The sequence below is a fragment of the Abrus precatorius genome, unplaced genomic scaffold, assembly GCF_003935025.1.
Source record: "Abrus precatorius isolate BTA unplaced genomic scaffold, Abrus_2018 Scaffold7, whole genome shotgun sequence".
Classification (NCBI taxonomy): domain Eukaryota; kingdom Viridiplantae; phylum Streptophyta; class Magnoliopsida; order Fabales; family Fabaceae; genus Abrus; species Abrus precatorius.
In genome coordinates this window covers 34,531,369-34,545,925 of record NW_020874417.1, presented here as the reverse complement: position 1 = coordinate 34,545,925, position 14,557 = coordinate 34,531,369, and the positions used below count along the sequence as shown (strand labels likewise).

Genomic DNA, 14,557 nt, shown 5'->3' with positions numbered 1-14,557 from the left:
AATTCTGTATACTATATATATATATATATATATATATAAAATATAATATAATATAAATTTTAATCCAATGACAATTTATAACAAAATTTATTTAATAAAAATTAAATATAGTGTAAAAAATATAACAGACAGATATGATTATTAAAAAAAATTTAAGTGGATACGTTAATTCTTAAAAGTATACAAATTTTATTTTAATTGCTTAAATCCCAAATGTAAATCATAGTGATTTGGAAAAAATAATAATGTATTTATACTAAATTTATGAAAGACGAATTTAAGTATGCCCTCTTTTAATAACTACTTGAATATGTTTATATGTTAAGAAATGAAACGGTTTGGGAGAGGCTCATCATAAAAAAGATCTGCCACTATTTTCAAAATTACAAGTTATAAAATTATTAAAAACTTGTTAAGGAATAAATTGATCATAAAACATTACATAAATTGAATTTATTATGCACTAAAAAATGTGGTCAGATAAAATGATTATAAATTTTAATTAAAAAAAATTAATCTTGAAAAGTGTAAATAATTTTAATTCTAAATAAAGTGCTGGCATACACAGGCCTTACAAATCAGAATTAGGAACAGCATTTAAAATTTGTATTACAGCATAGCTTAAGAGTTCTAACTCCTAAATATTAATCATTGATACAAACTGACGAAGATATTTGGACACGCTTGCTTATTTCATAAAATACTAAGTTCTTACCTTCATAATTAGGCTGTTTTTTAATGTTTGTTTGTTTCAGCATCCATGTTTGAATCTTCCTTCGATTTGGGGTGTCCTATGACCCACCCAAATTTGCTACTAAGAAATTCATAGAGAAAGGGCGACGCGGTCTATATCATTACTTTATGTTTAATTATACTTCACTCAAACAGAATTATTTTTAGTAAAAAAAAAAAAATACACGTAAGTCTATATTAGTCTTGTTCAGAAATAAAAAAAAAATATTATTAATACAATGAATATAAATACAATTAAAATTTTTAAAGAGTTATACATTTTTGTATTTACAATACTATTTACTATAATAGAAGAACTTGTTTTATTTATGAGTAAATATTTTATAATAACTATACATCTTTTTTAATATGTCCAGATAATAGATAGGAGTATAAAATAAATCGTTCTAGAACTATAAGAATGGTTATTAAATCGTTAATACCATATAAAAATATTTCTCCTGAAGTATGAGAAATTTTGATATAACCATTTTTATATATTTAATGTATTCTGCGAGAATATATAAAGTTAAACATAGTTAAATACAAAATTGAAAGATTTTATTGAAATTATTTTAAGTCTCGTTATTTATTTGAGATATAATAAAAATAATAATATATAATATTACATATAATATTAATTTCAAGTTATTTAACTAATAAAATTAAAAAATATCGAACTGTTTCCATCGTTACAAACTCACCCGGGCATGTGAGGTTGAAATAATAGCTTGTCGACCAGGGAAATAACTTGTTTTTTATTAATTCAAATTTATTGTGACAATAAAATAAGAAAATATATAATTTTGATAGAATATTTTAAGAAACATTAAAGATATAAGATTGTATAAATGTTTTATTTTTATCTCAATCACGCATTGACACCCTACAATTGTTAATATTGCGGTTTTTTTATTAAATAAAACCAATAAGATAAATAAAACTAGCATGCTCTAAGCTGCGCGGCTACAAAATATTGTGATTCAATCAAATAAAGTTCAGGGCTTTACGTAATGATGTCACTAAAAATGTAAAATAACTTAAATCCTCTTACCATTCTTTGCTTTGCTTGTCCATCTTTAGAATGAATTTCTAATTTTGTCTTTCTTGTGGAACAAGTTAGAATTATACTATTTTCAAATCGAACATTGAAATCTCCGTTTGACCATTACTTTATATTGTGACACTTGACCTTCTAATGTTTTCCCCAGATGTTGAACGGATAATTGATCGCTATATGATCCAATCCTCATCAACTTGTTGATTTTGTGTCATAACATAAATTAAACCCATTTCTGAAACTATCAGAGAGTGACAGGGAAATGCCAAATTTCATATCGTTATATGACCGGCCGTGCAATAGAACAAAAAGAAATGCTAAATGATCACTCGTAAAATCTTTAACAAGTGATATTGACCACGTACACACAAAGACGCCACAAAAACCTGTGTTTTATGTCATAATATATACATTTCGGAACATTATTGCATAATTTAAGAAGGGTATGTTAGATTAATTATAATAGATATGATAAGCAATTGATCATAAAAATTTAATTAACATATTTGTATGTTTTTAGGTTTTTGATCGAGAATCTTCACAAAGTTAATAGAGTATTAATCTTTGAATTGAGAGTAGTTAGATAAGTATACTCATCAACAACTAATAAAGCATATAAGATATCTTACATTATCATCTTTAATTTGATTATTTAAACAAACGAAAGGTGGTATGATTGATTTAAGTATGGAACAAGAAAATTAAATAAGAAAGATGAAAGAAAGAAGAGAAGCATTTTAAGATTTCAAGTAATCAGAAGCGAAGACTCAAAATGGAAAATATGTAATTTCGAATATATTACATAATTGATTTATAACTTGTGTTTTGTTCATATTGTAAATTAATTGTTATTAAACTTTTATTATTCATTGGTCATATAATATTTAATTTTTTAATATATTACTCTCGTGGTCATATAAGGCAACATCTAAAAAAAGTATAAAAAGTTAATAAATTTATTGATTTAATAATTAATTAAAAACTAATATTGGTCATTCGATGATACAATCGCTAGTCATTGTGATATTAAGATCGATCAAGTTATAATTAAGTCAAACAACATAAGGAGATAAACTCAATCTTAAGGAAAGCACAAGATTATACTAATGGTGAGAAAACAACAAAAGTTTAAGTCTTAAAATTTACGTAATCCTAAGTATGGGTTTAGCCATTATAATAACCAAAAAAAAAAAATATATAAACAATAGAAGAAAAAAAAAACTTCATAAAAATTAACGTCAAATGCAAAAAAGAAAAAGAAATAATTAGAAAACCCCTTTAACAAAAATGATGTTCAATGCTTTGGTAGGAGTTTCAACACCTCTCAAAATCTCCGGGGAAAAAAAAAGGTAATTTATCTTTAGAAATATAGAGCTATATATATAGTTCATTTGTAACGTCGTTTCTAATTCTGCAATGCTTATGGTTGACAAGTCAGAATTGTTCTATTTTATTACCAAATATAAAAATTTGCATTTCATCATAATATTTAAGCTGATACAATCTTGTAGAAAATATTTGCGATGCACTCGCTTATTCTTTAGATTAACAAGCTCTTAGCGTCTTAGGCTATATTGCCATACTTGGCCTTGTAGTCTCGCCAGAGCTGATCAACACTCTTCCCCAGAAGCTGAACAAAGAATTGATCACTGTAACCAGTCTTCATCAACTTGTTCAATTGTGCCACAAACCCACTTTTGAGACTATCACAATAGTCCAGAAAACGAGCCGTAACATCATAACCTTGGTCCCATCTTTGTCCTTGCCCGGGTTTAACCCAATGACTAGGAGCATAGTTTGCTTTAAGCCTCACAAAATCAGCTATACCTTCAATCAATCCACCAGGAGCTTGACCATTCCCATTCCATTGCCAAACATGGGTCATTTCATGATACAACACCCCTGTAATCTCTGTTTTCACATCCCCATTATAGCTTCCAACGTATCTTGCACTTAAATGAATCTGATTGTTGCTAGTATATGCAACACCATCCATGTCATCCACGAATAAGCTTACCTTTTCCACATTTTTTCTGTCAGCAGGGTTGTTTTGTTGGAAGACCCTCCATATGAACTGGGTGGCTGAGTCAAGTGTTTGCTTCGCGTATTGTGCTCCTATTTTATCACGGAAAGCCACACCACCAGGAGTTGAGAGTGCGTTGTTAGTGACAGTGTATTCAACTGCCTGTGTTCCATGGATAGCAGATAGGAATAAGAGGAAACCAAGGGCATGCATGATCATGGTTGTGTTTAGAGCCTTTGGTTTGTCTTGCATGTATATGGTTGCAATGTAGAGTACTTCCTTTATATAGAACGGGGTCCTTCCCTAATCCACGCCATTAATATTTAACTTAATTTGAATGCTTGTTTGTGTCGGGAACCCAATTTTGAATATTCCAAGCAGCTGAAGTGTCATATATTTGGTCAAGTCAATCTTCTAGTGAAAAATGCCAAGTGGAATGGGCAGGGCAAGTTGATCTCATTTAATAAAAAGTCTATCTTGTTAGGCATCACTAAGACACTCAAAATGGATTCTTTAATATTTATATATGTATTTATTAATAAATAACATGATCTTAGGTAATTAAAATAGTAAACCCCTTCAATGTTTCTAGAGTTATGTGTAATGTCAAAAGAAGTACTTACAAGGGGAGATAGCTTTAATACCATAGTTAGGACTAGTTTGTAAGGTTATTAAAACGGTAAGCAGGCTTCAATGAATCGAGTTTTGTAATATGACAAAAAAAATTTACTTAGAAAGAAAAGAAATAGATACCTCATTCCTATGTTAATAAAAAAAATTATATATTTTTTGGTATGTAACGAACTGAAAAGATAGCTTTTTGGAAATGTTTGTAGATACATTGGTCAAAGAAAAAATTTGTTTTGTTACAAAAGGCATTTTTCAATTACAAATTTTTTATTGTTTAAGATTATATCAAACTCTATTCTGCTAATGACTCAAATCAGTCTTTTGTATCTATCCATATACAAATCCCGTTTGAATCCACTTAGTGCATTAGCGAGCACCGCACTTGCTTTTTGACTTGTGTACTTGCTGATTTTCTCTGCAGCCTGAGAGCAAGAGCCGATTTATTCAGAAAAATAGAAAAAGTTCCATTAAGAAGAAACAAAATAACAGAGGAGGAACTAGAGAGAAAGCAAATATGAAAAAGAAGCGTGTCAATTTGAGAGAATCACGTAACACTTTCCCTTTTTCTTTTATTACGAATTATTCAAAATACATTTTGATCGTGTTATTTTGCTACATGGCCTCACTGTTAGTTTGCTTTTTGGTCGATTGGGCCATATGTTTTTTTTATCTTTTCTTTTGTGAGTATTGGGCCAGCATAGTAGATATAATTTTTTAGGCCTGTAACTGGTTATTATTATCTTTTGTTTTTTTTTTTAATTTATAATCCAATAGATAAACAATTAAATTAAATAAATTATAAAACCCGCGAGATATGATCGTCCGTTAAACAAAATATTACATGAATATTAAACAATATTGCAGAAATTAGGAGTTCATTCATTCTGAAAACATAAATAAGAGTTATTTACAAAGCACCTCTTAAACTTAAAAAAAAAAAAAACACTACAATATTCTAAAACGAGAGAAGTAATGAGAAATATAGAGTACATCAAGGTATATATGTTTATTTGGATCTGGGAATACATCCCAAAACACTATCCCGTTGCCTGCTAAAGTGTTAAACAGAGTTCTCAAAACCACTGCAATGTTGTATGCTTGTGGTGTGTAGAAAAAACAACGTTAAAGAGTGTTCTTCAATGACCGCGTCCTCTGTGACTTGGTCCAGAATAAGCCCGATTGAGTATTAAGCATATGAAGGAAGGAGAACAATTTTGATCTTTGAGAGGTCTCATTCCCTCTACGTTTACGGAGTATGAGAGAGAAAGTACGAAGATGATGAGATAGATTGCGTTAAATGCTACTATAAGAGAGTAACCCTTCATTTTAGTAGCCACTAAAACTATTTTGAAATGGTGTGGTTTGTTTTGAGTTTGAACCACGATGAGTGTTTACTTATATATAAGCGTTTGGGGAAGGGGAGATATTGAAATTATGGAAAAATGAAAAGGCATGTTTTGTCGTTCTTTGACTTAGTTGTTGTGGTGACCGAGGTAGCGGAATGAGAAGGTTGTCAGTTACTACTATTTGGGTGCTTTGAATTGGAGACCAAAATAAAAAACAACTTTCGTCTTTCAAAGAATTTTACTCCAATAAACAACATTTGTGAAGAAGAAAATAAAGTTTTATGCATGTTTGACTTTTAAAGAAGATAAATCTCATAAAAATATAAAATAAATGGATAGTTTCTAAATATACTTTTTTCCCCTTTTTTCTGCATTTATTCACGTAATGTTTTCATTTACAGACACGTCCTTTAAGTTTTAATAATAAATTTTTTTTTTCTCTTACATTAGTTATATAGCCAAGATATAAATTTTCTTTTTTTTTTAATTCTTTAGTCAATACTTAAATATATTTAATTAACATTAGACATAGGTTAAAAAAGTCTTTATAGAAGAAATAAATAAATAAAATTTATCTCATGAATTAGTAGATTAGAAAACATCTAAAAAAATATAGAATCATAATTTATTTATGACTTAGGATAAAAAGTTTATTTTTTTTAATAAAAATTTATCCAAACTGAGCTATAATGGGGTTTGTAAATTGTCTTAAATTTTCTTAGTTTATTATTTTAATAATTTACTTGTATTTTGAGTATAGCTTTACATGCACAATAATTGAAATTAGACATATTTCATAATCAAGTTAATTTTAGTTTTTAGTATTCGCTTTTAAATTCAGAGATTTTTTAAATTAATACAATTGTTTTTCGAAAATCTTAGAAAAATATTATAAAAACTGAGCTAACTATTTATTTTTCCGGTTATATAAAATATGTTCCCCTCTAGAAACAAAGCATGGGAACCGAAGCATTCAAAGCCTTCGTTAGTTAGCTAATATAGTGAGCACGTGTCGTAAAGTTCATGCAAAGAGACTTTAAATTAGTATTGGAAAAGACTGGGCATTGAGTTTGAATTGGTCTGTTCTTACATCTTAGCATTCTGATGGAGAGTGATAATATATATTGTATATACATGTCCAAGTCAGTCATCCAACACTGTTTAGCCTATCAATACTTGGGGTGGGGTCCTTATTCATATATGTAGGTCAACCATGATTAACAATCTTGATATTTGAATAATTTTTTGAAGCAAAAGGATTCTAAGCCCCATTCACAAATCACATCTACATTTACTAGCTCACAATAAATTGGCTAAGAGTAGGTCAAGCAAAATTGAATTAGTAGCTGCTGACTCCCAAGGATGATAAAATTGTTGGGTCAAATATTTTGGCTTCATGACATGATCAAGGAAACCAGTTTTTTGTATTTTTTACTAAAAGTTGTATAAATGGGTGTGACTGTGTCCTACCCTAAAAAGATGTCATATGAAAATACATATTTTATAAATATTGATAATTGTTTATTCACAACTTCCACTTTTTTTTCAAAAATGTTTTTAGTTAAAATCAAAATTCAATTCATTGCATTTGACTATTTATATTCAACTCAGGATAACAAAGGAAAAATAAATAGAAAGTTCGTAGAAAACTATAAATGAAAAATTTGACGTGTAATGAAGACTAATTTTATGATCAAACTGAAATACTTATTGAACAGTTAGATCTGTTCATACTCTGCTAGTCTTTTTGTTTGTCGTACTCTTTCAGTCTTTGGTCAAATGAAAATAGAGAATGAATAAATCTCTATTGTTACTTTTAAACATGTTCAATTAATTAAATTGACAATCAGAGTATTTAAATAAAAAATCAAATAAGAAATGATAGTAAATATATAAAGGGGCAATAAATACCTTTTTTTTCTAGAATACTTCATTGAAAATACTCTCCAAATAGATAGAAAGGAATTTATTTAATGGGACATATTTTGGGCTTTGATGGACCAGTTCGAGAACAAACACACCACCCCGTTTGTCCTATTCAACCAATCCATCTTGAGCCTATGTTGCATATTCTCAATTCCATGGGCTTCTCAAATTAGCCCAATATAGTGTGGTTTTAGTTAGAAATTTTTAAGGTAAAATTCGCTTGGGAGTATCAAAACGAGCTTAATTCTTGAAAATCTTAACCTGAAAATTAGTCGGCCTTCAATGAGTTGGATTAGGCCCAAATGCTGTTAACTTATTGGGATTGCTTTTGACACCCTGTCTTTGTTCCCATTTGTTTTTTCTTAATATATTTTTTTGTTTAAAATTATCCTTTATAAACAATTTAAAAATTTAGACTCCTTTCACACTTTATTTAAAAAAAAAAAAACATTTTTGCACCACGACCACTTTAACAATTTAAAAATAGTTAATAATAATAAATTTTATTGAAAACTAAAGTATTTATTACATTTTTATATCTCCAACATAATAAGTGTTTATTTCTCAATAAAACTAATTACTTTTAGATACTTAAACTGAACTCTTAAAACTAATGTTAACAAAAGTGTTAAAATTTATGAAGAAAGTTGCTTCAACTCGTATAATGACTAATTAATGTTCGGACAAAAGTATGGTAGTCTCGTGGGCTTGTTAGGGTGACCCACTTCCCATGGATTGAGCAGGATTTCAGCCCTTATTTCAGCTCATCATCAATGTGCCTTATCAATGATCCACAAAAGGGTGGCATCTCGAAATTTTAGTCTCTCGAGTTAAATTGATACAGTTTCTCTACCACCTCTATATTTGTTAGTTTAGTTATTGAAAGCTTTGCGTGATCAATTTTTAACGTTGTAATTAAGGTGTGACTTCATAAAACAATACTCTCCACTCTTTTTTTATAAGAAATAAAAGACTAAATTATTAGATCAGGAAAAGCAATTAATTTTATTTTAAAAATATCTATAATATTAAATGATATAGTTAGTAATTTATATATTTAATGATACTAATAAAAAAAGGGTATAAAAGAAATTTAATAATTAATGTATCTTTAATCTATCATTATTTTTTATAATAAAGATCAAGAAAATACTTTATTTTATTTCTTATGAAAAAGACCTGAAGGAGTAATATGCATACTTTCCTATTTCATCACCTTCTTTTAGCCTGTAATAAGCACTAGCTTCAGCACCGATTTTGTAAAACAGACTCAAGCTAAGTTAATGTATATATTACCCTCAAAATAGTTACAGTTTTAATTAGCTTATTTAGCATTTAAAATCACATCTAATTTTCTGGAAAGAGCAATTTTTTCCTCGAAATGAAATATACTTCAAATTTGAGACTACAAAAGAGACAACAACAATGAGGCAACGAAAATTGGCTTCAAGTAAGTTTAACAAAACTTTGTTTTTCGCATTTGTAAACCTCTGCAATTTTTTTTTATTGAGTTGTAAATCATGAGATAAAATTTATATACATGCACTTTAACATACGTTTATATTAATTAAATTGACGTGTACGTTAATAATTAATAAGAGAACCATTAAGTCCACAAGACCACAAAATAAATGTATGGTAGTATTGTACAACGTGAAACAAAAAAAAAATATTGAAAAAGAAAAGGTTTACAACTAATAAAGCGAAATTAGAAACTACGTGACTATCTTTTAATTACAAGCAGACTAAATAATATAAAAACAACAAATTGTTATTTCCCCTTTTAATAATGTGTGAAGCAAATTGCCAAATAACTCCAAACATCATATTCATTTCATTGTTAAGAAAGCTTTCAAAACATCACGCATATTCGGAATGGTGCACCAACAGTAATTGATCTTGCACCACTATTATTTTGCAAAAGACTCCAACGAGGCAACTATAGCTACAGTAAATCCCATCACATGTGACGACACCAGGAATAAAATATCCTAACATGATTCTTTTGCAATATTTTTTATATTCACAGGTGAAATTTTAACATTTTTAATGACTTGATTACTGTATTATTATTCTTTGCTTAAAAGTTGCCACCCTTTCGGAATAACTTCATTTAATTGCCTACAGAAATTTACAGGGACAAAATACTATATATTAAAAATACATGGCATCCTAGACTCCTAGTCTGAGGCCACACATCCCTAAATCCTACATAAAATATTTCCTTCCCCTTCCTTCTTTCTATAGAATATAGATATAGATGTCCTGAGAAAAGGACCCCCCAAAATAGATGTTACATAATTAAGGACAAAATCATGACCTTTCATTTGTACCCTCCATGTGTGAACTTAGAACCACTCTTGTTAATGGTTATCCCTCTTTGCCATTTCTTACACTTTACCTCCTCATACTTCCATCTCCAATTAAGCTGTCATATTGAGTACAAGTCCTATTTGGACAGACATAGGAACCCATTTCCCAAAAGCTACAAATTTTGAAAAAGATTCATTGATCCTGGTTTCACTGCTTGGCTGATGGTGAAACATTGTTCCCTATTGCAGCAGGTGACCAAAAATCAGCACCATTGCTACCTGCCACGTGTATGGTGCATCCCACAGGGATCAAGCAGAGACCCCTACTCCTCAAGTCCTTGTTCACTTCCTCTTCATTGTTATCTCCGTCCCCCTGAAATAACGCATACACAACAAAAATCTTATGTCATCAAGAGTTGCCTTAAAAGGCAAAGTGTCACAGTTTTGACTGTGCTGAGTGACCACAAAAAGTTGCTAACCCGGGTCAACATTTTCAAGTAAGGTAATGTGCAGTATTGTCCCCATCAACCGGGCCCTGCAACTTACCCTCTTAGACCTTTGCTAGTTGTAGGTTTTGTTTATACACAAAGTACTAGTAATGAATCATAAACATAGAAGAATCTGAGAATACTGAGAGATGGGCCTCACATGCTGACGTTGATTGTATGAGGATGGCAAACTTTGCAGGTAAGGAGTGCACAGGACCTGAACTTGGTCATGTAGAAATCTTATATACCCCATGGCCTCGTGAAGCACTGATGCTGTATCTGTCTGCACATCCAGTTTCAGCATTCAATATCTCAATTCGATTTTCACTGATCACAAAAAATTATACACTTTACAAATTATAAGAATGAATACTGTATCTCATTCACCTTGCCAAAGGGAGACACGAGCTGTTGTAATGCTGCAATTCGCTCCCCAAGCTTCTCCTTCCTCTGCCATACCAAATAACATTCATCAAACTCTATGAAACTATGATGCAACATAATAATATTAACATATCCCCACTTATAAAATTATGTCACATTTTTTTTTTATTAGAAAAGGACAGGTCATCATCTGTTTGTGATCCTGAGAGTGTTTTACTTTTAGTTGAAGGGGAAGACAGAAAAAGAAAGGGACATGCAACCCTTCCACAGTTGATTTTCCTAACCTTTGCATGCAGGCTTGAAGTGGGGTTCTCTTCTTTGATCTTCTTAGGCTGTTTCTGGCCTCCCATACCTGGCTTAACCACCGGTTCATGTCCCGACCCGTTTCTTTTTTTCTGCAAATTCTTCAACCAAAAGAAAATAAAAATCAATAATGACAAGATCATTCTCCAATTGCAAACCAATAAAAAAAAAATGCTATCACAGACATTTGACTTAGGTAAGGAAGTAGTGAAGGCTGTGTTGGCATAGTTGCAAGAAGAAGCAGATGAAGAATCACTGGAAGTGATGACAGATTTCTGGGGGGTGACGTTGGTTTCAGGAAGCAAAACGTCGCCTTCATTGGCAAAAGAAAGCATTTTGGGTGCCTTGTGAATGGAGAAAAGAGGGGAATGGGTGAGGTTGTAAGTATGGTCCACACCAAGACCCAATGCATTTTCATCATCGTCATCTCCGAATAGTAACTGAGAAAAACTGGTCCCTGCGGGTGTGGTCAGATGGTCCACTACTGCAAATTCCTCTTTGGTCTCCATTCAAACAAAAAATAATGCTAAGGAGTTGGAATGAGAAGGGTGTCAAACCTGATGAGGAGAAATGTGGGAGGATTTTGAGAGAAAGAGAAATGGAAAGGAAAGAGTTATAAATAGTGTAATTAATTAAAAAGGAGAGGAACAAGTGTCAAGTGGCAAAGAGTGAGGGGGACATATGTAACCATGTTTATTATGTTTATGTCTATGGCAGTGTCAATGTTTGAAAATAAAGAGAAAAAAAGAAAAGAGAGGACTATGTTTATGGCAGCCGTTACAGACTTGGGCTGAGTGAGGGATGACTGGGCTCTTTCCAAGGACGGCTTCGGTTTTCGGCAACCAATGGTCAAACCCACCTGGCCCGAGAAAACCGTGTTTTATCCCTCCAACGCACCATTTCATTTCCCCTCTTAAACCCATTCCATTACACTCATCCATCAACAATTGTTTGCTGCTTGCAAAGTACTAACTAAGCATTCCTTAACATATTTAATACCTTTAATATTATTATTACATTCAATTTTATATAAAAATCTATTATATATCATATTTTCTATGCATAAATTATAAAAGCCGTTATACTTTCTTTTTTAAAATAATTTATCATGTTAAATTATAATCAATAATTTATTAAAACAAGTTTTAAAAAATTATATTTTATATTTATGAATTCTTTTAAATATTATTTAAAAATAATATTAAAAACTGTATTTAAGTTTTGTCTGAATATTTAATATGATTTTATTACACACTTTACATTAATTGTCATAATTGATTTTAATAATTTTATAAAAATAATGTTCTAATTAATTTTATACATCTAAAGGATGAATAATCAAGTGTTCACACGCTAACGTTTTGCATCCCATTTAAGGGATGAGTTTGTGAATGGAAATTGGATGGTGATGTTGTGGCTGTGTGTGAGAAAGTTCAGAAAGGCTCAAAATGTACTTTTCTTTTAGATGATCTCGTGCCAGTCTTGATTAAAAGAAAGTGTACTTAACAATAAAATAGTAATTGATATTTTAAAAACTAATTTTTTATATTATTATGTGACAACAATATAAAATATGTTTATATTTGTGATTTTTAATAAAAAATATTATTTATTTCAAACTTATAACTAGTGTTTAGGACCTAATCAACACATTAATTTTAAAAAATCACATTTTAAATTAAAGATTCCAATTCGCACAATGCTAATGTGGGTGCAGCAACAGCATAGTGATGTCATGAATTCATTAAAGTCAAATATTGCAATAAAAGAACTCTATGAAAGGTAGCATAGTGATGTCATGAAATAAATCCAAGAGTTCAAGACAAATAGTGCCTATACACTAAACATGAAATCTTCTCAATACAAAATAATAACATTTGGACACATCCATTCTCCCTCCTCTGATAACGGAAAACACTCCCACAAATCAAATTGGAATCGGCTCAGGAAAAATATAAAATGCACATGATTTTTGAAGCAGATCCATATTCTTGATAATAGTTTTAATTTTTTCTATCTTTTATATTTATGAATCTTCTTAGTTACTAAACAAACAAATTATTAAATGTTTTATATTTTTAAATAATTAAAAAAATTATTTAATATTTGAGAAAATTTATATAAAAGGAAATACTATTCCTCTATTTGGAAGGAAACTGGAGGCAAAGGAAAATTCATTATTTATACTGTTATAACAATTTATAATTATATTGTTATAAAATAAAACTTTATACTAAAAGAACATTTTAATTAAATTGATTAAACTAAATAAATGGACACAATAATTTGTATGATCAGGTTTTTAATCAAAATTCTTTTTTATTTTGACGCAAATAAAATAGCCCAGTTAAATTAATTTTATATTTTTTAAATAAAAATATAAAATTAACCTATAAAATTAACCTAAGTGGACGTTCAATTACGGGAGAGAATTCAGATATCAAGTTTTGAAAATTTGCTATGCTTGCGAGAACTCCATTATACAACTTTTGGTAGTGTGTAGCTTTCTCATGAGTCTTTGACATCTCTCGATTAAAAAGATATATTTTGTTCGCTTTGAGTTTAACGGATTTGAATTGTTTGTAGTTTTAGAATTTACGGTCTAAATTTACTTAAACGAATTTAATAAAAAATTTGTTTAAGTTAAAATTATAAAAAAAATTGAATTATATATTTTTTAAATTATACAAAATTTGAACAAAATTTATCTTTCATCTATAGTTACTTAATTATTAAATATCCTTTCATATATTATTTAATCAAATATTATAAATATATTGTCTAATGTATTATTTATGCTAAACATTGATAAATTATAATTTAAAATTAAGTTAAATTATTAAAAATAATAATAAAAATTATTAAAATAATAACTTTAAAAAAATAATTAAAAATATTACAATATTACACAATTTAGGACTGTTAAATTTTTGTAATATCACCACAAAATGTGACTATATAATTTCATACAGAAATTTTTAAAATTTTATATGATTTTAAAAAAGAAAAAAAATTATAATTTTAATTTAAGTAAATTTTATTAACTTAAACAAAAATAATTTTTTTTTATCAAATTCACTTATATGAATTTTTTAACTTAAATAAAAATTACGTTTTACTAAATTATTTAAGTGAATCTATTCTCCTTAAGCAAATTTAAATAGAAGACTTTCAAAATTCCAAAAAGATTCGAACTTGAATTCAACACTCGTTGATCTGAATTAATTGCAACCATACTTAAATAACGCGTGTGCAAGAAGCTATAGCTTTTTTTTTTTTTTAGTAATAAATTTAAGAAATGGAATTGTTTCTTTGGCTTTAGGAGCATAGCCAATTCTCCATGGGCAGTGAGA

The 14,557-nt window shown here is 29.2% G+C and overlaps 2 protein-coding genes across 3 annotated transcripts; both read right to left on the bottom strand.

The window, feature by feature from the left end:
* Nucleotides 1–3,230: 3,230 nt before the first annotated feature.
* Nucleotides 3,231–4,072, bottom strand: LOC113872802. Its single transcript, XM_027510629.1, has one exon. The coding sequence runs from the start codon at nt 4,065–4,067 to the stop codon at nt 3,357–3,359; it is 711 nt and encodes a 236-aa protein (XP_027366430.1). The 5' UTR covers nt 4,068–4,072; the 3' UTR covers nt 3,231–3,356.
* Nucleotides 4,073–10,000: 5,928 nt separating this feature from the next.
* Nucleotides 10,001–11,915, bottom strand: LOC113873132 (transcription factor bHLH113). 2 transcript variants are annotated; one of them, XM_027511126.1, is made up of 5 exons: nt 11,390–11,915; nt 11,186–11,305; nt 10,905–10,967; nt 10,678–10,800; nt 10,001–10,402 (listed from the first exon to the last, which is right to left on the bottom strand). In XM_027511126.1, exons 1-5 carry the CDS (start codon nt 11,711–11,713, stop codon nt 10,238–10,240), a joined length of 795 nt encoding a protein of 264 aa, XP_027366927.1. In that variant the 5' UTR covers nt 11,714–11,915; the 3' UTR covers nt 10,001–10,237. The 2 variants fall into 2 exon arrangements, with proteins under 2 accessions (XP_027366927.1, XP_027366926.1); XM_027511125.1 differs by having other exon boundaries at nt 11,186–11,915.
* Nucleotides 11,916–14,557: the final 2,642 nt, after the last annotated feature.